This window comes from Lynx canadensis, chromosome F1 (genome assembly GCF_007474595.2).
Source record: "Lynx canadensis isolate LIC74 chromosome F1, mLynCan4.pri.v2, whole genome shotgun sequence".
Taxonomy (NCBI): domain Eukaryota; kingdom Metazoa; phylum Chordata; class Mammalia; order Carnivora; family Felidae; genus Lynx; species Lynx canadensis.
This window is the reverse complement of record NC_044319.2, coordinates 18,328,810-18,353,249: the sequence shown is the minus strand read 5'-3', so window position 1 is coordinate 18,353,249 and position 24,440 is coordinate 18,328,810. Positions and strand designations below refer to the sequence as shown.

Below are 24,440 nucleotides of genomic sequence, written 5' to 3'. Positions count from 1 at the left end.
ATCCATCCTTGGATCTACAAGGCAATTAGGATCTGAGTATCTCCTAAGTGCTCAAACTCCCAACCAGATTATGACCTTCTCGAAGACAAATTCCGACTCTGACCCACTTTTATATTCACCATATACCTTGCGGTAGCAAACACAATAAAAGCTGACTGACTTAAATGTGTTCGCACAGCAAAGTCAGTCAATGGCTACTAAAGTGGGTAATTTGTTAAATTTTCAAATGACAGACGGGAATCTGAAACACAAAAATATTATCATCGAACAGTCATTCAACCATCTTGCCCCTATTCATTCATTCACCAATCAACATCTACTGCACACTTACTGTTGGCAAGGCATTCGTTTGAGTACCGGGGGTACAATAAGTATCATGCCCCTAAGGAAATCGTAGTCTAGTTGAGGTGACCAACACGATATTTTCCTATATTTTCTTGTTCATGATGTTGTTGTCAGTGGTGTCAAATATTAGTTGAAAGGATACTGTGACTCTCATCATCGTTAATTTGCTCTACCTAGAATTCTGTTATGGTCAATGGTCCTAGAATTCTGTTAACAGTCAATGACTTTATTAAAAAGCTGGAAAATACAAGAAAGTGAAAAATTAAAGGTCATTGAATATGCACATACCACCTCGAAATAAATGAGAATTGATTTTAAAAGCACTAATCCAAGGGGTGCCTGGGTGGCTCAGTCGGTTGAGCGTCATCTGGCTCTTGGTTTCAGCTCAGGTCATGATCTCACAGTTCATGAGTTCGAGCCCCACATCAGGCTCTGTGCTGACAGCATGGAGCCTGCTTGGGATTCTCTCTCTCCCTCTCTCTGCCCTTCCCCTGCCCACGCTGTCTCTCTCTCTCTCTCAAAATAAATAAATAAAACTTAAAAAGCAAAAAAGCACTAATCCAAAAAGGATGGATTTGATCTGAATGTGCAAAAGTTGCTGCGTCTTATCTTGTACCCCTAGGATTTAAGTCATATGTCAGTGACATTCTTTATCTATGCTTATTAGGTATAGGATAGAGGTATTGGGGTTGAGTGGTATGAAAGAAACTTTTTTAATCCTCTGAGTCCTGAGCATTCCCTTCAGTGGTATGGTTTCCCTCAGATTCATTCCACGGAGCCTGGTGGAGGAAGGAATATATGAATTGGGGGGTAGGGACTGTTAACTCTCAACATAAATTCCCCCAAATCCAGTGCTGATAATTGGGTATGCAGTACAGGAAATAAATCTTTGTCCCCGAGTCTTTATTGACCTCTCTGGATGAGGGATCTGAAACCTGACCATCCTCCATGGGATGCGATCAATACACCTCATGAGTGATGCTACAGAGCTCCAAGTTTCATAGATGCTGCTGCATTCCTTGATGTCCACAAGAAAGTAATATTTCTTCAGCCTGGTAAACAGAGAGTACTAGAAAACAGAGTCATTAACAGTTCTGGTTCCTGTCAGCTTGTTGCCAGGAAATTAATGTGAAATAGCACGTGCTGTTTGTCAGTGCCTCCAGCCAATTAATTAATCCGTGTCATCGTTGAGGACAAATGCGTGCCGAGATAAGACACAGAGCAAATACTCTGAATGAGCCTCCTTCTGTCAAGATGGGGTTCCGTTCACCGCTGTTGCTAGGCTACCGGTGTAAGAAGTCCTTCCAGCACTGGCAGCAAAGGAGGAAGAGTGAGACGGAAGAGGGGAGCACAGAAGAGGGGGAAAGTGTGGCATGAAATAAGACCAAGAAAAAAAAAAAGGCACCAAACCCAGACCTGTTTATGAAGTGAGAAATGGTTTTAGGGCAGCTGCTGCAAATTCCTTCACTAGCTTACATTTCCATTTGCTTCCTTTTTAAGGAATTTGTTTTATGAGGACGGTGTTTGTCAGGTCGTTAGCTTCTGATGGCATCTGGTACCAATTGTAGAATTCTCTCCCCTGCACCCCAACCCCCCCCCCTCCTTTCGTGTTTCTCTTCCACCGCAAACACTGCTTTTCCGAGTGGAGCTGCGTCCTCCATTTTCCCGCCCTCCCCATACCTCTCCTTTCCACCTAGCGCTACACGAGCTCTCCTCTCAGAAGGATAATGCTAAGAGTCAAAACGGTTTGTCTTAAAACTTCCTAGGAGCTTTCTTCTTATGGTCTTTGGACAAATGCTAACGAAAGTGGCAGGGGCGAAATCTTACAATGCCCCAGAGAGGTGGGAAGTTAGGTGTTTATCTTGGTTTGACACAAAAGGAAAATTAAGCTGCTCAGGAGACTGGCTGGGGGCCACACAGCGAGTCAGAGGAAAACCCTCGGGCTGGAGCTCAGAGCCCTGGCTCTCTGGCCAGCCCAGACCACGAGGCCATCTCCCAGGGGGATGCGGCTGCTCTCCTGTTGCCTTCTTCTGAGTTCAGGAGCTAGCAGCATTGGCCAGGGAGAGCCAAGAAGCTCCTCATCTCAGCAGGGCAGTCAGGGGCAAATATAGAATATTCCATGGTCCATCTTAGCTTCCAGACGTTTTCTTTTTAAATGACAGCAAATCAAGTTGTCAATATTTGTCCAGCTGCCGCCATCTGCGAGATGACCTGCTTTGCATGTTTCCTCCTTTGGCAACAGCTCCTCAGCTTTCCACCCATTTTTTTCAGATCTTTCCCCATACCCCATCACAATGTGTTCTCAGGTAAGGATATGATGAGCCCACCCAGATGTGATTCACAGGTACTTCCACATTAACAGGAGATATAGTTTTAAGTCAAAGGGATGAGTTTTTCATGATGGAATTTTAAGTCGATAGGCCCTTAAAAATCACACTTTCTAGATGACCACCTACCCATAACTCTAGCTTTGTTTTTCTGTCTCTCCATTTCTCTGATAAGCCTTCGCTCTCTCTCTTCTGGTCCTCACTCCCCAAGGTCATTGTGTTGGAGCGTTTTAAAAAATGCTTTCAGGGGCGCCTGGGTGGCTCAGTCGGTTAAGCGTCCGACTTCGGCTCAGGTCATGATCTCGCGGTCCGTGGGTTCGAGCCCCGCGTCGGGCTCTGTGCTGACAGCTCAGAGCCTGGGGCCTGTTTCAGATTCTGTGTCTCCCTCTTTCTCTGACCCTCCCCTGTTCATGCTCTCTCTCTCTGTCTCAAAAATAAATAAATGTTAAAAGAAAAATTAAAAAAATGCTTTCAGTGAGAAATCCCTGTACAAAATGTACATTTACCCTGGGCTATCTTCCTCTTGTACGTAACCTGTTCGTGGGCACCCAGGCGCAATCCTAATACCATCCTACTGCAGTGATGGCGGGTGCTTCCTTTGTTGGTTGGGTCTGTGAGTGACGCCGGTACCTGAGAAACTTCTGTCGGCAGTTTTGTGAGGGAGCGGCCCGCAGGAGGCAGGCCTCAATCGTGGTTGTACATCCGACTCGTTTAAGCAGCTTTCAAAACACAGATACCCAGGCTTTGTCCTCTGGAGATTTTGATTCTCAAGGCTTGTGGTGGCATTTTAGCATCTGTGACTTTATAAGTTGCACAGCGTTTGCTGCTCACCAGGAACGAAAACCGGTGCCACAAAGGTCTGGTATGCGTAACCCCAATGACAGGTCAGTAAATTCCAGAAGCCAAGACTATAACATAACAAGGCCAATTCCAGGAGGAGAACCTGGTCCCACTGCTTGATTATTACATGTCAGTGTATTAAGTACATATTGTCCTGTAGAAGCCATAAGATAGATCAAAAGTATGCAACACTTTTCCTGTTCTGAAGAAGCTTTCAATATAGCTGATGAGAGAATAATAAACTCATGTGTTACTGATTACAACTTCAAGGCTGTTTCAGAGAAAGTTTTATCACTGCATATGATTTGACCTCATTGAAGGAATAGAATTTGGAAAGGCGAAAGAGATATTCTGGAAAGCTACCTCCAATGCTTGACAGACAGAACACAGGCAAGGTAGCACTCTCAGTGCTTTGACAAAATCTCCATTTCCTACCGACCACTGAGAGGTGCAGAAAATTCATTATATGTGGGTCTCCCAAGTTATAACTAACAAATTTAGAGAACCTTTAGTGAAAGGAGCCCACATCCATATTTGAAGACAGACTTACAGGCAAGTTCCCAAAGCCTGGCTCTGCCTCGTAGTGAGTGGTTGGTGAGGAACAGGGTAAGGCCGACCCCAGAAAGCAGACATCATTCTCTGCAGAGGGAGCACACAGACCCCACACAGGGTACACCACCAGCTGTCCCCCAGGCTATGCCAAATCAGGCACCTCTTTTTAGTTTTACATTTCTTGAGGCTACTAGAAGGAAGTTGGCCTAGTTTCCAGCCAGGGTCCACATTTGGGATGCTGGGTAGTTACTGACAAATGGGTGAAGCCCTGGCTTTTCTGCCCACAGCTTTGGTCCAAGGATCCCCTGAGGGTCTGAGCCACCACGGAGGAATTTCACGAGACTGCAACAATACTCCAGACTCAATAAGAATGGACAGTGAAACCTTGCTTCTCCCGTGTGAGGCCTAATGGAAATTATGTGCTAAAGACCTCATTTGCTTAAGCGTGAATTTTGGGGGGCGTGGGGGTGACTTTTAACAATGATCTTGGAGGAACCATAGCTTGTTAAAAGTAAAATGGACCTTAAACATAATTCAACTCAAATTCGTTTTAGAGATGAGGAAAATGAGCCCGAAAGAAACGATGGGGTATTCCAGAACACTAAGACTACAATATAACAACAAAGACACATTTAATTAAGCTTTGGCTCAAACTCAAAATCAGAATGACATCAGCTCATGGACTCTTCTCAAGTCAACATCCCACCCTCCCGTAAGCAGCCAGAAAAAGCTGACCACAATTTGATATGTGGAATCTAGGTTAGTTTAGGAGAAACTGTCTGGCATCTGTAACACACGTTTGACAAACAGCATGGTGTAATGGAGAAAGTAGGAGATCGAGGCCAATGTGACCTGGGTTCAGGTCTTGGCTTGCCCCTGCTTACCTCTAGGACCTTGGGTAAGTCTCTTAACTGCTCTGGCCCTCTGTCTGCAAATTTGTAAAATGATGGGTTTGAACTAGGTTCTCTTAAAGGTCCCTTCCAGCTCTAACATGATATTTAATTTCCTAGATGAGGTGATGGTGGTATTGGGGTGGGAGTACAGAAAACCCATGAATGGGCAGGATGTGGTAGAGAACAAGAAAGAGTTTCTGACCATCTTTCTTGCCCAGTGTACGTTTTTGCTTAATGTCCCAACTTTTCAGTTGCTTAGTTAAACAAAACATTGCAATTCATTTATCCAAGAAGTACCACCATTGACCAAACAGCAATCCCAGTGGTTTCTGCAGAAACAGCTCTTTTAAGGTTAAATAGTAAAGAGGATCAGATTTCTCACCATTCCCCTACTGTGTTTTATTGATTCTTATTGAAATAAGAGGCTGTGGGCTAAGAAGGAATGTATGCTCCGGATTTGCCAGCAGATAGAAGTGCAATGTACAGAATGGAGAGTGGACTGGAAGGGACAGAGTCCTCATTAATCTTGCCTCCACCAACAATAAAACCAAATAATAATAATAGCATCCGTCCTTAGAGAGCTTTGCTGTTTCTCCAAACCAATACAAAAAGATACCGTCTCTACTCTGGCTGCCCATTCTACCTCCTCGTCACTCTGGCTCCATGTTTTGCTTTGTAGGACAGGAACAAGCATAAATGTCAAGTATATTTCCATCAGCCATCTTGGGCAAAACAGTGCTAGTGCTTTGAGGGGGCTTTTCCTCAAGTACAATACCAACCAGGAAGGGAAAATTAATTCAAGTTCTTCTCCTCTGAAGATTCTCATCTGAGAGGAAACAGAGATCTTGATAGTAATTGTTTCTTCCCTCGTGACAGAGAAATGATGAATTACTGCACTAAGCAGACTTCTTCCATTCCTGTATTTTGAAGAAAGCAGAGGTTCCCCTGCCTCTCTATTGAAGGTTCTGCCCCAAAGTCGGCCTTTTGGGAAAGGTCCATCTCTTCCTAGAATGTGACCTATTTGTAAGTTCAGGACTGGACTCTGGTGACCCCAGTACCGGGTAATTTGCTTCACTCATTTCTAATTCTGGGCACAGTTTTTTACCATGCCTGGCTGTAACACTAGAAGTCCCATCCAAATGCCCCCTGTCCTTCTAAAGAGAAACAGATTTACTTCACACAGCCAAAAGCGCTCCCTTTCAAAATCCCTGCCTCACCAAGTTTCAGAACCCATGATTTTAATGTAGATTATAAAATATGTGGAATACCAAAGGAAGAGTCAAAACAATTGTTGGCTAATTAGTAGAGGATATGCTTCCCTAGCATTGCATCAGGGAAACAGAATCACCCATCAGAAATAACAACAACATGGGGTGCCTGGGTGGCTCAGTCGGTTAAGCATCCAACTCTCGATCTCGGCTCAGGTCACGATCTCACAGTTCATGGGTCTAAGCCCTGCATCAGGCTCTGTGCTGGCAGCGTGGAGCCTGCTTGGGATTCTGTCTCTCCCTCTCTTTGCCCCTTCCCCACTTGTACTCTTGAAAGAAAGAAAGGAAGAAAGAAAGAAAGAAAGAAAGACAGACATATATGTGTGTGTGAATTATAAAAACATAAAATACACACACACACACACACACACACACACACACACACATATGTATGTATATATTTCCAGTTTTCAAAGGCAGTAACCATCTCCACGGGGGGCAGTTCCTAACAAGGAGTGATCACTGGAGCCCCCAAATGATTGTACTGTGGACTCTTGTCCTACCAACCCTTCATCCCTGGGTACCAATGAAACTATTAATCTGGGGGTGACCCTTCCCCAGCCACACTCATAGGCCCAGCCCGAGGACTTGTGAAACACATGTAGTCAAGAGAGGGAGCAGCACAGTCCTGCGAATGAAGATTAGTGGGCATGAGTTTCATTCCACATCATTCCTAGAACAGTTCCTACAAGGCAGGAAGAAGGGGTAGCATGACTTCTCTGTGGCTATTCATAAGCTGTATAAACTGAGGTCTTGAGGATTTGCGAGCCAGCACCTTGAATGAGCGTCAAATTCACACATAAAAGTTAAACAGGTGTTCTGAAACCAACTCCAATATAGTGGCCGGGGCGGGGGGCAGGGGGCATGCAGATTCCCACACCGGGATGCCGGTAGGACGTCTGAAAATTTAACTCAATCCTGACACTACCTGCCCAGAGAAAGCATCAGATGCCACAAGTTAAGAAATCAGTCCCACTCAGGCACCAGTCACAAACCCAAGTTGTTACCTATACAGTAAAACCTTGGTTTGCGAGCATAATTTGTTTGGGAAACATGCTTGTAATCCAAAGCACTTGTGTATCAAAACAAGTATCAAGAACCATTGACTCAGTTGTGTTCATGCGATGTTCAGCATCACGTACTACTCATATTGCAAGACATCACTTGTTCATCAAGTTACAATTTATTAGAAATGTTTGCTTGTCTTGCAGAATACTCACAGAACAAGTTACTCACAATCCAAGGCTTTACTGTACTTCTGACTGACTGGCTATAAATCAGAGGTTCAAACCTCCTCCTCAGGTTTGATTAATTTGCTAGAGCTGTTCATAGAACTCAGAGAAACATTTTACTTACTGGTTGCCAGTTTATTATATATAAAGTAATAAATACAACTCAGGAATAGCCGGAAAGAGAGATACATAGGCCAAGGCATGGGGAAAGGACATGGAGCTTCCATGCCCTCTCCAGGCGTGCCACCCTCCCCAGTCTCCATGTGTTCACCAACCCAGAAGCTCTCAGAACACAGCCTTTTGGAATTTTATGGAGGCTTCATTACAAAGGCTTGGTTGATTGATTCAACCTTCAGCCCTTTCCCACTCTCCAGAGGTCAGAGGGAAAGACTGAAAGTTCTAACCCTCTAATCATGTGTTTGGCTTCACAGACAACCAGCCCCATCCTGAAGTGTTTTTCCAAAAGTCACCTCATTCACATAACAAAAGACACCTTTATCACTCTCAACACTTAAGAAATTCCAAGGGTTTGGGAGCTGTGAGCCAGGAACCGTGGACTAAGACCAAATACCATAATAACGCAGAAGTAGAACACAAAACACGTGCTGGGCCCCTTTGGGAATCTCCCTCTCCCCCTTGGCTTCCTTTCCCCAGAAAGTTTCTGGACTCCCCAACAGAAGCTTCACGTTGTTCCCATCATCTCATAATCCGGGGATTTGTCAGTCCTTGGTTGACATCAGATTTGGAACGTTACTCCCTTCTGTTCTTTTCTTCCTCCTAGCTCTCCCACGCCTTGCAATGTCCCGGTTTGTGTGCTTATAGAGAAATGAAGGCCCAAAGAAGGGAAGGGACTGTCCTAAAATCAGGTGATGAAACTGATGATGTAGCCAACAGCAGGAGACAGGGGTATGGACGTTGGGCTTGCTGCCACTTCAATCCCAGACTTCCTCTGCCTCCATGGTTAGAGCTACACAGAGCCAGACATGGCCTGAGAGTCATTCCAACCAGAACTTATGGTCAAATCCGTCAACAGTGTCTGTCTACTTGGCAGGCTGGCAAAATGACAGAATCCTGAAAATATTGGTTTGTTTTTATTTTCTGTGCTCTCTCTGCCAGCTGCTATGAATATAGACCATAAGGACAGGGCCAGCCCTGAGCAAAATTGAGAAGCGGGTGACATTTTAAACTCAACGCTCTTTGCAGAACCACTTTTTCTATTTTTCATACTGCCCCAAGCTTCCAGATGCCTACCCTAACTTGCATTTCAGCAGGGCCCTGGTCTATTTTTGAACTGTCAAGGTCCATAAGAGAATGGTTCTGCTATAAAAAATTGATAACAGCTTACAACACTTCTACTTCTATTAAATAGCTGTTTACTATTTTAAAGAGACTTTTGGAGATCACCAAGACTTGAAGAAAATATTTCCTAATGGTGGAATTTCAGACACCATGATAAGACAAGGAGGAGTCATTATTTCAAAATTATTGTTTTGAAACTAGCCTATTCCTTAGACGTAGACCCCAAGTCTTCGTAAGTTGTTTGTGCCTATTCCTAACTTTTGACCAAAAGCTGCTACCTAACCAGTTCTAAGACCGCATCCCACCAAGAATCATCTCAGACAAGGTAATATTTTAATAAACGCTTTCTAGAATAGTCTAGCCATGCACCCATCAACACTTAAATGAGACTAAGCCCACGACCTTTTCATTTTTCCTCTATAACCCCTGAGAACAAATAGTCAAAGAGACTCAAACAGCTGACTATGCCTCCCAAAGCAGACTATTGTTGACCAGGCCATCCGTCACTGGCCAGAAGAATCAGAACCCTCACCAGCGGATTCTCCTCGTTTCCTCTTATTTTATGGACAAATCATTCCGGGAAAATGAAGTTAGGCAAGAAACCTAGGGAACAATTGAGCAGCTATAATTCTTTCTTTGCTTAAGAAACAAAAACAGATTCAGTGTTAATTTGCTAAACTGCTTTGGGGAAGAAGATAATCAAAAGAGTAGAAATGCAATACATATTTCATTTCTATAGTGCCTTTCCCAGCAAGAGAGAACACTTCCCATCATCCTGGAATATGAAAAGCAACCCCTCTGCTACAAACAAAAGATGAGGAGCCAACGCAAATGCTCTCACCTGTAGCCCCTAGAGAAAGAAAGAAAGGAGCTCTTCACTTTGTGAAGCTATCAAAAGTGAGGGGATATCTGAATGCTCTACATAGAAATGAGCAGGCGAAGGAGAGGCCCGGCAGGTTTACAGAGGCCCAATCCAGGCAGAGAAGGAAGGGAAAGGGTTGGCGTTTCAAATCTGAGCTCCAAATAACTGAAGCACAATAGGAATCGGTAAAGCAGCAGCAATAAGGGTTCCAGGGAATAATGAAGCATGAAGCAGAATGACGGATAATAGAGATGGAATGATCCTATTACCAAGGCCAAGCTCACAAACTGATTACAGCGGGGATGGAATGCCAAGGCACTGAGCTGTGCTCTGGCTGCATGCCCCTGGACTGGGGCTTGGAGGCCTTGTAATCTAGACCCAGATCTACCCAGAATCTACAGAATAACCAAGGAGAAATATTTTGACACCTGAGTCCCAACATCTCCCAAATGGAAAACACAGCCGCTTCCTTCCAGAACTTCTCTGGGGATTTTAAAGTCATAAAAGTGAAGTTTGGGGCGCCTGGGTGGCTCAGTCGGTGGAACGTCTGACTTCGGCTCAGGTCATGATCTCGCGGTTCGTGGGCTTGGGCCCGCATCAGGCTCTGTGCTGACAGCTCGGAGCCTAGAGCCTGCTTCGGACTCTGTGTCTCCTTCTCTCTCTGCCCCTCCCCCACTTGTGCTCTGTCTCTCAAAAATAAATACATGTAAGAAAAAATTAAAGTCATAAAAGTGAAGTTCTATGGAAAAGTTGCTCTCTTTTCTACCACATCCCTCCACCCCCAACCAGAATTCCATGTCTATAGTGAATTTTCCAAGGACAACAGAGGGTGATCCAGAAATCTTCTGTACTTGACTCACTGATGCAAGCTCTCTCTTCTCGGCAACACCTCTATCTTCTCAAGAATAACTTTCTAAGGCCAAAGCCATCTTTTTTGTCACAGCACGAGGGTTTCATTGAAAGGGAAGTCAAAAGAGACGAGGTAACTAGGGTAAGTCAGCCTGAGATAGCATTAGCCCCTCATGTTACCAAAGTTCGTAAGTTGCAGACAGGAAATTAGGGATAACTAATTGATTTTTCTCCCTGGATTATTCAGTTTTGCAGCCCCAGCTTCAGGAAACAGAATCTTTAGAGACTGCCAGAGACAACAGAGTTGACTAAACTAGTACACATGTCCATAAATTTGCAGGTGTTATGCATCCTGAGACCTTCCCAACCAAACCAGATACACATTGTTCTGTGATTACTCATTTTTAAAAGCTTATTTATTTTGAGAGAGAGAAAGAGAGAGGCAGAGAGAGAGAGAGAGAGAGAGAGAGAGAGAGAAAGAGCTAGCTAGCTCATGTGTGTGGGCGGGGCAGAGAGAGAGAATCCCAAGCAGGCTCCACACTGCTGGAGCAAGAGCCCAATGCAGGGGTTGAAATCACAAACCATGAGACCAAGACCTGAGCCAAAATCAAGAGTCAGATGCTCAACCAACTGAGCCATCCAGGTGCCCCATGGGATTACCCAATTTTAAAATCACCTGATCGTCTTCTTTACACAAGCATGGTTGACAAAATGTGGCAGGTATGTTAATTATGTATACGTGTATTTTTACGTTAAGTATAGGAGAGTCAGAGGCTGAACTCCAACACGTATCCACAATAACAGCCTAATAGCAAATGTTTTAATGCAAAAGGTAAATTCTAAGAGTTGTTGCTTTGAATATAGACTCATACAAGAGCACAGTATGTGTGTTCATTACGTTTTCTTGACTCAGACTTTATGTGTTCATGCTTAGTTTGCTCTAAGTAAATAGAGAAAATGCAGATTTATACAGAAAAGAGAAAAAGAAAGTAGAAAAAATCTGGGGATGACAGTGCTCTTTACAAAAATACTTTTTACTTAAAAAACAGTACCCTTTTGAATGGCCCAATCATTTAAAAAGTTAAATCATTTTAAAATTTAGTTATATAATCAATACACATGAACCTTTTCCAAAAAATTGTCTTGCATAAAGTGAAATACACACACTCACACACACTTACAATATATATAACCACGTTTTACTAGACCAAAATTGCTAAAACAATGAACTCTCAATTATATAACATTATGAAAAGAATCAGAATATAGATTTTTAAAACTTTAATGAATAATAATTCATTATAATAATTCATAGTTGAGCCATGGAGAAGACAGCCTTGAAGGTGGCTTAGGCTTATAATAAGGGAAAATGACTTGGGAATAGATATGGATGGATGTGGATTCCTGATAAAATGGATGTGGTGTAACTAGATAGTGGACAATCGAGGGGACATCCTCTGCTAAGAGGGTTGCTTAGATAATCCACCTACCAAGACAGGGGAATTTCTATGAGAAGACCTTGCTCTTAGAATCATTGTTCTTCCCTTGTGCTTTTTTCCCAAATATAGTTTGAGGGAAGGTGGCAGGGTTTCTTGGATGATAGTAAGACATGGGTATATTTCTGAAACAGTTTTCCATTTGTATAATAGAACTTTCCTTTACTAAAAACCAATTACTTAGATTCTAGTCTTAGTTTTGCTAATCTCAAATAAGGTAAATTGGGACTAAGACTCTGAGTCTTAGTTTCCTTAACTGAAAAATGATTCCTGGTACATTGTAGGCACTTAATAATAAGTATTTTTGAATAATGAATAGTCCATCTCTTTCTGTACACAGACATACATGCACACGCGCGCACACACGCGCGCGCACACACACACACACACACACACCATACAGAATAAGTGGTTTTACAAATCAATGTATGTACTTTTCAAAAACTTTCTTCTACTTGAGGAAAAATACAACAACGCATCCACAACGTGTATGCTTACACTCACACACATATCTATTAGACCTAAATTGTCACACGAGTCTACTTTCAGTTATCCACAACGATAAAAAGGATCAAAGCATGACTATATATAGTTAACAAGAAAAAATGAGCATGAGAACAAGAGACAGAAGAAAGAACTCAGGTTTCTACAAGGACATTCATTTGAAAAGATTAATATCCCATTCAATTTTAGATTAGAATACTTGGCATTGATAAGCTATAGTTTAAGGTAAACCTCAGAACCCACCACAATTTTATATTTATGAATATCTATTACTTGTTTTCCATCTCAATCAGAATGTGTATTTATACTGAATAAGTTAATGAGGTATTTATACTTCATGTTTGCCTTGGACTTAAGAGAAGTTCAAAACATTAAAAAAAGAAAATATGCATTTTTAGTTAGGTCAATCTATTTAGAAGTTATAGTGAAATGTGGTCTGAGGACTCAAGCCAGGGACTTAAAGGAAATCTTAACTGGAACAGAAAAGGCAAAGAGTACAAAGGGATTTCTTCTGGGTTATCTGACAAGAATTTTCCTGCCGCTTTGTGATACTAGAGATTCACCGTGCTCTTTTGCCAGTTAGTGTGATGTCATGCTTTCCCAGTAGATGTTAACTGGAGAGACTTGGAGGAAGAAGGGGCTTTTCTTCTTGGTTTCTACACGCTTTCCTCTCCCGGCTTCTGCTGCACTTGATGTCTGACAGAGCGTCAATCCAATGGTGCTCACCACATAACGAGTTTCCGCGACACCCTGCACGTCTCCGCAAGTTTCGCCAGCACCCTAGAGCAGCTTTCCAGCAAGTCTCAAAGGTACCCCAGTGACTGACTTCGCAGAACATTTCACCAATGCCCAGCGGATGACTTCCCAAAAAGTTTCAGCAGTTACCCAATGGCAGCTTCCTAGAAGCCCCAACAGGGACCCAGTAGGAGCTTCCTAATAAGCTTTGATCAGCACCCCAGCGGATGGCTTCCTGATTGCTGGTCCAGCCCACAAAACCTCCGCAAACTTCCCTATCATCCAGTGTGCTCTCTCTGCGCCCTCCCTAATGGGATCCAAATCACAGCCCGAGGTGGGGAGACTTCCACATTTGTTCCTTCCTCCGATACTTTTCCCTCGTCCCTAAATGGAATAGTTGCTTCCTTTACCCACCATTCTTCTAGTCATTAGGGACCTCTTTACCCCCAAGTAGCTAATCCTTTGTAGTTAATAATTATTTATATTAAACTTCCCCTATTCTAATTACTACGTCCTGACTGGACCCTGACTGGCATACAATGGAACTATAAATGGTACCAGGAGATAGATTCACAAAGGTAGGATTAGGGGATCGGTTTGGTTGTACCTATGGACTTGAGTATGTGAAGCTCCTATCAATGAGAAATGGGAGGCTGGCAATCCATAATACACAGTAGAATACTTAACAAGCATTACCTTTGGTCAAGGGTGATGAAGAGCCAACCGGAAATAAGTACCCTGGGAGCCCAAGTGGCTGCGATACTTGATGGAAGCTGTTCTCTACACCACATGTCATGTCATAGCAGCAAAAGAGAAGAACACGCACTGAAAGCGGGAAGCCAAGCCCTTCCTCCTGCACTGTCTCTCCATAACCCTCTCCTGACAAAACTGAACGTGGCATTAGCCAACAAAAGATAAATATTAATGAAATCCTGTTCTAGCATTACACATTCACATGCTGCGAGTGGATTTAGAGCTGGGAAGCAACAAAGTGCTAGCGGCACACCTTGTAGAAGGAAGAATGGAGACAAACAAAGATGAGAAGTGGTGTAGAAGCCACCATGGGCGGTGCTCCTGCCTGGGGCTACGTGGTGCGACAGACTCCGCATGGATCATTCCCCGGTTAATCTCACAAGAATGCTATGAGGTCATTTTTCCCCGGCTTCCCACTTAAATTCCGACAATACAGAAAAAAATATGAAAACTCTTATCAATATCAAAAACCAAGACTGACAGCTGGAATCTGTGTGGATTCCCTCCTGATTCCAAAATGTATTGGAGTTGAATTGAGAAACATCATTGGAAGCCAAAGCATGCATTTTTTTTTTTCCTAAAAAAAAGCAAATAAGGAATAGAGCCATACTAAAAGAAGAGAGGGAAAGGGTCATTCTTTCTTCATTCTCTGGCTTCTCTTGAGACCGGAAAACTGGGCACTGCTTTTCAGGGGTCATAAATCTGTTCTTTATCCATCGGTCCTCATCAGCCTTTCCTGACTTCAAGACATCAGGTCAGGAAGGATAAGGGTCTTGGTCCAGTGAGATGGGAAGAGAGTGGGGGTTGAGGGAGAGCCACTGGCAAAGGCCATGGAATCCCAGAAGATAAATGTTCCAAAGGTAAAAACACTGCAGGGTTCTAAGGCTTCTAGAGGCTTGGGGACCATGAAATAAATTTTCAGAATAAACTGCCATGCAACAATCTGCCCCGGGCTCATTGGCAGTGAAGACAGAGAAATGTTAAAAATAAAAGAAATGCCAATATTTATCAAATAAATACAAACAAATGGAAAGCAGGAATGGAAATTTAAATTCCAGACAAAGTAGAATACAAAGCCAAAGGCATTTAATGGGGCAAAAGGGTTGGCACAAGGTATGATCTTAATAAAGATAAAAGAGTCACAAGCAGCTATGCACAGAATTCTGTAACATCAAATTATAAAAAATCCAGAACTGCTTGAAATACAAGGAAAAGTTAGGGAAGCACAGTTATTTGGGAGATTACACTGCAACCTTTTATAGAGAAGGTAGATGGAAAAATCAATTAAGAGGGAAAGTGCAAATGTTGCAAAGAGAGGAGCGGTCAGAAATTTCAACCATTGTAATCAGCCAGGCCCTGGAGAAGAAGACCAAGGTCATCTTCAGAAGATTCAACACTAGGGGATCTGACGAATCTACTGCCATCTGCAGGGGCAGAGAAGTTACAATCAATGTTTCCATTATATTTTGTTCATGTAACTGGAAGAATAAAATTCTGTTGTAGGAGAAAACACACACCCATCAGCAATTCTTGTCTATCTGTAAATTCTTCTAGAATTGATTATGTGAATTTCCAAAGTAGATAACAAGAGTCCTGATTAAATTAGAGTCCAGATTTCTGGAAGCAAATCCACTCATTTAGGCCAAGTAACCTATTAGTGCCTGGATTATACCTGGGGCAGGCACACTCCAATTCCCAATGCATTAATCACAAAAGTGGTTCCCATTCCCTAAAGCCATCAACCCGATCTTGGGACGGTTGGGGGGTCTGCCTGATTCTCCAACTCATGGGATGCTGCGGCAGGTTACGCAGGACTTCTCCCTAAAGTGACCAGAGCTAGAAACAGCCAGAGAGTAGGAGTGAATTGAGCTCTTAGGGAGCACTAGTGGCCAAAACCAAGAATACTAAACTTGGTTTTCAAGACTAATGGTTCATTACCAGTAGACTAAGCCCAAAGGGTCATAAATTGGGAAGCCATCACAGCGAAACAAGAAACAAGATGAAGAGACAGATCAAAGCTAAAGGGTCCAAGGTGAGAATCATGAAGATCACTGGAGCGCCAGACAAGTTTATTCGCCTTCAGCTGAGATTCTGTGGGGCAGTCAGGCTGGTTTAAGGATGCAGAACTATAGGAGGGAGAGGCCACTGGTCATTAATGGTTAAATACGAAATGGACAACACATCCTCTACTGCCAGGCATCTGTCAGCTCTCCTTTGCCCATTTTAGTATTAATGGAATTCAGGTCATAAGGGGTAAGAATGAAGTAGCCAGGAATCCCTCTCACTATGCCCAGAATTTGAGGGTTTCATATTATGATCTATCCACATCTACAGTCGGGATTGATATAAAGAAACAAAATACTCCTATTCTTTGAGAGTATATATAGAGATTAGGATTTTAAATCTGTTCACAAAGAAAACATATGAAATCTTTCAGGTTCCCTGCGTATCAAAATTTACTATGTTGCACTGATTTGCTGGCTAGGAGGGAAAGCCAATTTGCATGGCTCCTGTCAGTCACATGTGGTTTGGAAACGCTTCTGCATTCCAGATACACTCTGTGTAAACTGAAGAATCATATCCTATTTCTACTGGTTTGCATGCACGCGTATACAACTTGTTTTTCCCCACAGTGCCAAATGAAAATAAGTGAACTAGCAGCAGTGATCACAATTAATCAACTTCTTTGTCAGAACTTCACGGCCATGATGGTGAGGGAAATTCTTGTCCCTTGAGTCTAGAGAGGCTATGACTTCTATCACTTTTTTTGGTTTGCTTGTTCGGTTCTGTTCCATACAGCATTTAGAGATTAAAATCTGTTACTATCATTCAGCGCAGTTTCTGATACCTACTATGTGCCAGGCTCTCTGCTAGGTGCCGAAAGACACCACATGGAATTTCCACTAGAGAGAGCTCGGAGCTTAGTGGAAAAGAACGAGGAAATAAATTGTCACCACCCAACGTGAGAGCTGTTTCGGTAGAGAGTAGGTTGTGTACAATGCCCTACGGAGACAGGCAAGGAATCTGCCAAGATTGCACAGAAGAAGGTGAATCCTGACGATGAAGTATGAGTTGAAGAGAAGAAGGGCTGGAAGGCATTCAAGAAAGTAGGGAACATAATGTGCAAAGGCATGAAGCTCCTCAAGAACACATGTTTCAGGGACCTGAAAGAAATTCTGTATGGCTTGAGGCCAGAGGTAGAGCCAATAGAGGAGATACTTTGAAAACACATAGGAGAGAGGCAAGAATTCTGGTAAACAACAGTATTTTAATAGTCTGTATTCCTGTGCTAATATGTGAAGACGTTTGCTCAATGAGACTACTTAAGAGTTGCACATGAGCTAACATCACAACGTCCATCATCCAGACTCTAACCCTTATTGCTTCTCTCTTTCCAGCATTTACAACAATACCTGCACACACAGTTAGTGTTCAGTTAACATAAGCCACCATTACTGGACGTGGTAGATGGCCTCTAAGATGGCCCCTAGTGATTCATGCCCTGATGATGCAAAGCCTTCCCCTTGAGTACAGGCTGGACTTACTGACTCACATCTAATAAAAAGAATATGCCAGAAGGAATGGATTTTCACTTCCACCATTATGTTATAAAAAGACTCTGGCTTCCCTTTGGGGTGGTCTCCTATGTACTCATCCCCCATGGCCGCTTTCTCTCTCGGATCATTAGTTGTTGTGTCAGAGTATACTCTGGCAGCTTATGAGGAAGCCCACGTGGTAAGGAACTGAGCCACACCTATGTGAGCACGCCTACCGCTAGTGCCTATGTGACTGAGCTTGGATGCAGATCTTCTGAGGCCTGCCAATCACCACATGAGCGAGCCTGGAAGTGAAATCTCCAGCTCCTCTTGGGCTTTAGGTTACTGTATCTTTGGCCAACAGCTTGATGGCAAACTCGTAAAGGACTCTAAGCCAGAGGCACTCAACTAAGTCGCATCCAAATTCCTCCCACTAGAAACTGTGATAGACCACTAAATTTTACTATGATGTGCTAAATAGCAAAAGATAACTGGTATATTACACGCTAATGTCTACTGCTATTCCCTAATCAAAGCTGGGTTTCTGGTATACCTAGGTGGGGCACAGTAGTATCAGAGCTCCTGCTTGGTGATGGAGCATTGCCTGGAACCCCAGCTTTTGTGACTAGGATCCCAATCACCTGACTCCTTGAGGGAATGAGCTCTATTACCTAGAGTCCCACTCAACTGATGAGACCACTCATAGAATGAATCCAGCCCAACTGCAGCACAGATTATTGTCTGGCATGCTCTCTCCCACCTTCGGGCCACCCTTGGGCGCACCAACATTATAAAAGTATAGTCCCTCTGCTAGCTGAGGCAGAGAGTTCAGGAAACCTCTTGTAAATGATGACCATCACAGATGTCCACAGAAAGACCCATGTAGATAACATAGTCCTGATTTCCATATGTAACTCTAACTGATTATATGACATGCCTTGAAAACTAATTGTTCAACTTGCTGCATACACTGTCCAGGTGGGAACAAGTGGAAAAATATACATTGCTTAGGGAACATTGAGTTTTTGGCAGAAAATTTTTGGCAGTTTATACAACAATGCTGATGTGAAGGCAGCGGTTTTATATGTAAAAAAGATTTTAAGACCTTGTAAAGATGTTAAATATTAACATAAAAAATTATGCTCAGCTAAGAAAAGAAGAGCAAAATGCGAAAACCAAGTGTGCCTTCCACAAATTGTTCTTTACTTGTTTCTTATGTGTTTTTAGTAGTTTTTAGACCCACTTTTTAGTGATCAAGCACCCACTGAAAACAAAATCATATGTATGGAAATGATAGTAGTATTTCACAGCCACAAGAAAAAGAAAGACAAAAAGGAAGAAAGGGGACTTTGTACCTCTGTCCCTGATGATTTTGTCCCTCGTGCTCTGGGATGCAGCTATTGAGAGTTGATGAACTTATATGGGAGGATGTCCTTAGAGCCACCGCTGAGATGCCTACCAATGGGGATGAGAAATTCAGCAGCACTGAGGAGGTACGGTGGGAGAGGACATTCGGGTGATGGCTCACATTGATAACCAGCGGGTTATGCTGGCATGACAGTTCATAGGTTCCTGAAGAGAAATAAGATGAATGATATTGTAGCCACCCATACAGCACTGTGTTTCCATATCTAGCATTCATTTTTATCTTCTCGATAGCTGTGTACTCCAGGCAGGGTCCCGGACAATGTAAGGGACGGAAGCCTAGTTGACTCCGGGGTCTACTGGCTTATCCCCTAGCAGCCCTAAAGGGACCATTGTCAGACTCACCAAGAGAGTGGTTGTTCCCACTGACATCAGTCAGGTGAACAGTCACTGTTGGCCGCCGATGTTCTCCAAGTACCGGGCCATCAGATGTCAAGAAAATGAAAATTGTTGTGGCCACTCCTGGTCTACTGAAACACACCTAGGCATAAGCACACATAGGTATAAGCCATTATTTCCAGAGGGGTATCGAGGGATGTGTCACATTACTTTTACATTTCCTCAGTTCACCGTTTATAAAGCAAGAGCTCCCTTCTCCTTTACCTATGAGAAAAATACGGAGTAGGCACAGAAAGATATCCAGGTTCACACCAAAAATCAACATTAGATGAAAAAAGATTAACTTGCGGCTACTGAACTTGCCATCTTTTTCTGAGATTTTTGACTTCAACTGTTCCTTTTTCACTTGGGCCTGTCTTTCTTTAAATTTCTCAAAAAGATCACTGAAAGGGACCATTGCTGGAGACAATAAATCACTGCACAGCGAGCCAATACCACATCTCCAAAGTGGGAGAAGTGGACAAGACTCACCAAGCTAACATACTGCTGTGAACTGGCCTAGCTCCAAACATAGTTCTTCCTTCCCCATCACCCTGTCTTCCCCCTAAACTTCTTATCCGAACGTCTCACTTAGCATGCGAACTATGACATTAGAGGCTACTGTGGAGTCTATGGTTTCTGAGACTAGAAGCTGACGAACCGTTTGTTCTGACGAAGTTTTGCTGGTGCCCCAAGCGTATATGCCCAACTCTACCCATGGCTGAAAAATAAGCCAACACCGAGGCCTCGGATATTCAGTTATTTATAAAGAATATTCCTAGATGGTTAGGCTGATTAACAATATAACTGTCTTCCAAAGTAAACTATGGGAGTTTCGTCTGCGAAAATCCTTTAATCAAAAAAGAAAACACCTTAGAGTTCGGGGGATGACCGGGAGGGCTTATTTTCCACGTTGAAATTATTTGATGCAGCAATTCTAGTGTTGCTTTATGTCCTTTAGCTCAATATTATGCTGAATTTCTATTGATCGTAAATCCCTACCTTGCCTGGTATTCCATGATGGCTACATCACTAGATTCTGGTGCTGGACCTTACAGTGTTCTGTGTGCATTTCTGTAGCTTTTTATCTGGTTCCAAGGGCAATGAAGCTCCAGGACAACTGTCCTCAGGGTAAAAGCAAGGTGTATCCACTGGTGGGGACCTACCTCTTCTAAAAATGGGGAGGAGGAGAGTAAAACATGTTTTCCATTTTACCAAGAATTCTTCCTTGTGTGCAGGCTGATTTTTCCTGAGTCTTGCTGGTGTGTTTATAGAGTGTCCGTTTGCACTGCTGGCTCAATTAGGGTGATTTTATGATTTGCAGTGGTCAGTGCAACACAGCTCTCCCTTCTTCCTCTCCTCCTTTGAGGCAAAGACCAGCCACACTCTCTTTTTACAGTGTCTTTTCCCCCTTCTCATTTCCCCTCTTTGAAGTAATAAATATTCCTTTATAACTTAAGAAACATCCAGACCCACAGGTTAGAGCTTGCAATACGAGGTCCTTTGTCCCTGGCTGGATGAGGGCGAGACATGAAACATACCATAAGGTAACCAAGAGCCTAACGCAAAGCCCTCAACTTCAGCGGCAAAGGACATCAAAGTCCCTTGGGAACTCCCACAACCTCTTCCTTTTCCTATACCACAAAAGAGACCTGAGTACTGGAAAAAAGTTCTGGGTCGTTTCCTGAGACAGGAACAGACGGAGTCCAAACAAGTACGTGGTGGCTTTACCTCTGTAGGCCTCAGACTGGAAGAGTGGGGTGGGTTCAAGAAGGAACAGGGGCGCTCAGTCTTCCCACCTTCTGTTGGGCCCCAAAATAGACACCACCCACCTGAAACTAATTAGTTGGGGCAGGTCTCATGGTGTGGATTTCTCTGTCCTGAGGGCCCATGCCCAAAACCTCCAACTCATTTTGCATCTCCTGGCAATGTGCCTCCTTGCTCTAAGGGTCTTTGAACCAAATCACTTTGAACCGTACAGCCTGCTCCTGGTGGCAGTGTCTCTGTGCTGTGATTTGTGGGAAGGGCTATGCCAGGATTTCTAGGCCATGGCTTAAGTAGGAAACCACAGGTAAGACTTACAAAGGAGACACAGGCACAGGAATGTTGGGATACACAAAGCAAAAAGAGACAAGGGTTTGATCGGAGTACAAGACACTGAATCTGAGGCATTTCCTCTCCCAGTGACACAGGAGAGGTAACCGAACTTTGTTTTCATCTGAATACCGAATATGCCCCACAGCAGCCACTAGACGTGAAGAAAGTATGAACTCTCCTACAACTATCGGAGCCTCTAAAGCAGAGACTGGCCTGAATGTGCACATATGCGCATACCCACCAACCTGAGCCAGGATGAAAAGACCCAAGTAAGTTCACCATTCTGGAGAGGGGGGTGCCAGGCAGAAACTTCAGTGACTCTTAGCTCCATCCTCACTAGCTGGTGAAATCCGAGCAGTCCGTCCCTCCCCTCTGAGCCTAAAGTTCCTCTTTGGCACATCCCAAACACAGACTTACTACCTGTCTCGTGAGGCTATTATAAGGGTTAGACCGTGGCTCTCATCTAGTTAAGAACTCAATGTTCATAAATTAATTCATGAAATAATTCTTATTTCCAAAGAGAAGTGTGTTTTATTTTGTTGGTACTTCAGAAAGATGAGAGTAAAGAAAAAAATTTCAAAATTAAACATACACCTATATATTTTGGTGCACGGGGAATTATGCTTTTCCAACATCTGCCGGCTGAAAAATTTCACATATGCTATTTTAAATTGGCACATGTAGAAATGTGAGTTGGTATTCCAGGTTCTACTTCTATAGACACTGGTGATATCCAAGGCTTTTGATACAGAGTATATCTCTATAAATGGAATCCATGAAAAATACATCATATATATATAGTAAAGGTGTATTCCTTACTTAAAGATGATGACTTTCATTGAAGTATACTTAACATACAGTGTTACATTAGTTTCAAACATACAACACATGATTGAACAACGCCACCCATTACTCAGTGCTCACAATAGATTAGTCATTATCTGTCACCAAACGACATTTTCACAATCTTATTGACTATATTCCCTATGCTGTACTTTTCATCGCTGTGACTTATTTGTTTTGTAACTGGAAGTTTATGTCTCTTAATCCCCTTTATCTTCACCCATCCACCCACCACCCCTCCGGCAGCCACCTGTTTGTTCTCTGTATTGAAGAGTCTGGTTTTTTAGTTTCCCTCCTTTTTTCCTTTGCTTCTTTATTTATTTTGTGGAATTTCTTAAATTCCACATATGGTATTTGTCTTTCTCTGACTGGCTTATTTCCCCTAGCATTAAACCCATTAGGTCCGCCCATGTTGTTGCAAAGGCAAGATCTCATTCTTTTTTATGGCTGAGATATATTCCATTGTATTTATATGCCACATCTTCTTTATCCATTCATCTATCCATGGACACTTGGGATGCTTCCATATCTTGGCTATTTTAAATAATGCTGCAATGAACATAGGGGCACATATATCTTTTCAAATTAGTATTTTCTTTGAGAAAATACCCATTAGTGGAATTACTGGATTATATGATGTTTCTGTTTTTAATTTTTTGAGGGACCTCCATACTGTTTTCCACAGTGGCTGCATCAACTTGCATTCCCACCGAGAGCGTACGAGGTTTCCTTTTTCTCCACATCCTCGCCAATACTTGTTATTTGTCTTTTTGATTCTAGCCATTCTGACAAGCATAAAGTGATACCTTATTGTGTTTTTGATTTGCCTCTCCTTGATGATGAGTGATGTTAAGCATCAAAGATGATATTTAAAAAAAAATTTAATGTTTATTTGTTTTTGAGAGAGAGAGAGAAACAGAGCGTGAGTGGGGAAGAGGCAGAAAGAGAGGGAGACACAGAATCCGAAGCAGGATCCGGGCTCTGAGCTGTCAGCACAGAGCCCAACATGGGGCTTGAACTCACTCATGAGCTGTGTGATCGTGACCTGAGCCGAAGTCAGCTGCCCAGCCAACGGAGCCACCCAGGCGCCCCAAAGATATTTTTAAAAGTTGCTTTTCCCACAGCTAAATCACAGCTATTTTAATATAGTATTATAGTCCACACTATTTTCACTTTATACAAAATACATAATGAGTTTTATGTTCCTAGATGTAAAAGCTAGGTATCGGCTGGAACAGGTACGTGGGCAACGTGAAGTTCTACTTGTTCTACCCCTGTGCCACTTTTGCCACTATGGTGTGACACTTCTTTAATCACCACACCAAATGCATTGTGTGAACAGCTTCCCCTTCAGGATAAAGGGTGCCAGACAGTTCACCTCCTGGAGAACAATCCAGATCTAAAAGGAGCACCGGACACACCCCAAGAGAAAAATCCAAGACGCTAAGAGGTCAAGGGGATGATTAGCTTCATCCGTAATACTGTATTATTCGTGTTAGCAAGGAGATCGCATTCTTGTATTACATTAGCAATATGGGATTAATTTGAACTTAGCTCTTACGAAGAAAAACTAGAGCTAGATGTCAGAAAGGAGGCAGAATCTTTTAGAAAAGCAAGGGATTCTCAGGACTGAAGGAATGGTGTTCAAGATAGAGGGACTGCCAGTGAAATGAGCTCAGTGAATCCACTGCAAAATACTCTGAACTAGAGAAACAGATTGGAGAGACAGACAGACAGATACTGACTCACATACAGACATGGAAAACCAGTCCACCACACTCAATGCCTTTTTCATCCAAAGCCTTGACATTAACTACTGGATCTAACTTCTGGCCACTGGTGAAGGGTAAGATTGAAAGAATGTTCCGTAGTGAAGAACTGTTTGGGCTTAAGAAACCCCTCTCCAGTCTGCCTACTGGGTACAGACACACTCAGTAATACTCCCAAGCCAAGCATTTTGACTTCCAGGTCATCCTTTGTGGTGGTCACTGGATAGCAGACCCTGAAACTATACCACAAACTTGAAAAGAATCTTCGCTGAGGTTTTTAAATGCTTTTGGTTAGTTACTGGGTTGTTATTTTTTCTGCGCCTCTCCTTTTCACTCCTCTATGGCACATCCTGATTCCAGAGAGACAGGGGAGGCCCTTGAACAGGACACTACATTCTCTTTGTATAGCACTTTACAGCGCGCCAAGTATGCTCACA

General features: G+C 43.0%; 1 protein-coding gene across 1 annotated transcript in view; it reads right to left on the bottom strand.

Moving 5' to 3' along the window:
* Positions 1-24,440, bottom strand: part of LOC115505544 (pappalysin-2) — a 145,149-nt gene that overhangs the window by 85,466 nt on the left and 35,243 nt on the right. The window contains exons 9-10 of the mRNA XM_032591707.1: positions 19,262-19,397; positions 18,847-19,063 (exon numbers count right to left, since the gene is read on the bottom strand). Of these exons, the coding sequence (XP_032447598.1) occupies positions 18,847-19,063; positions 19,262-19,397 (353 nt within the window). The remainder of the gene's footprint in view (positions 1-18,846; positions 19,064-19,261; positions 19,398-24,440) is intronic.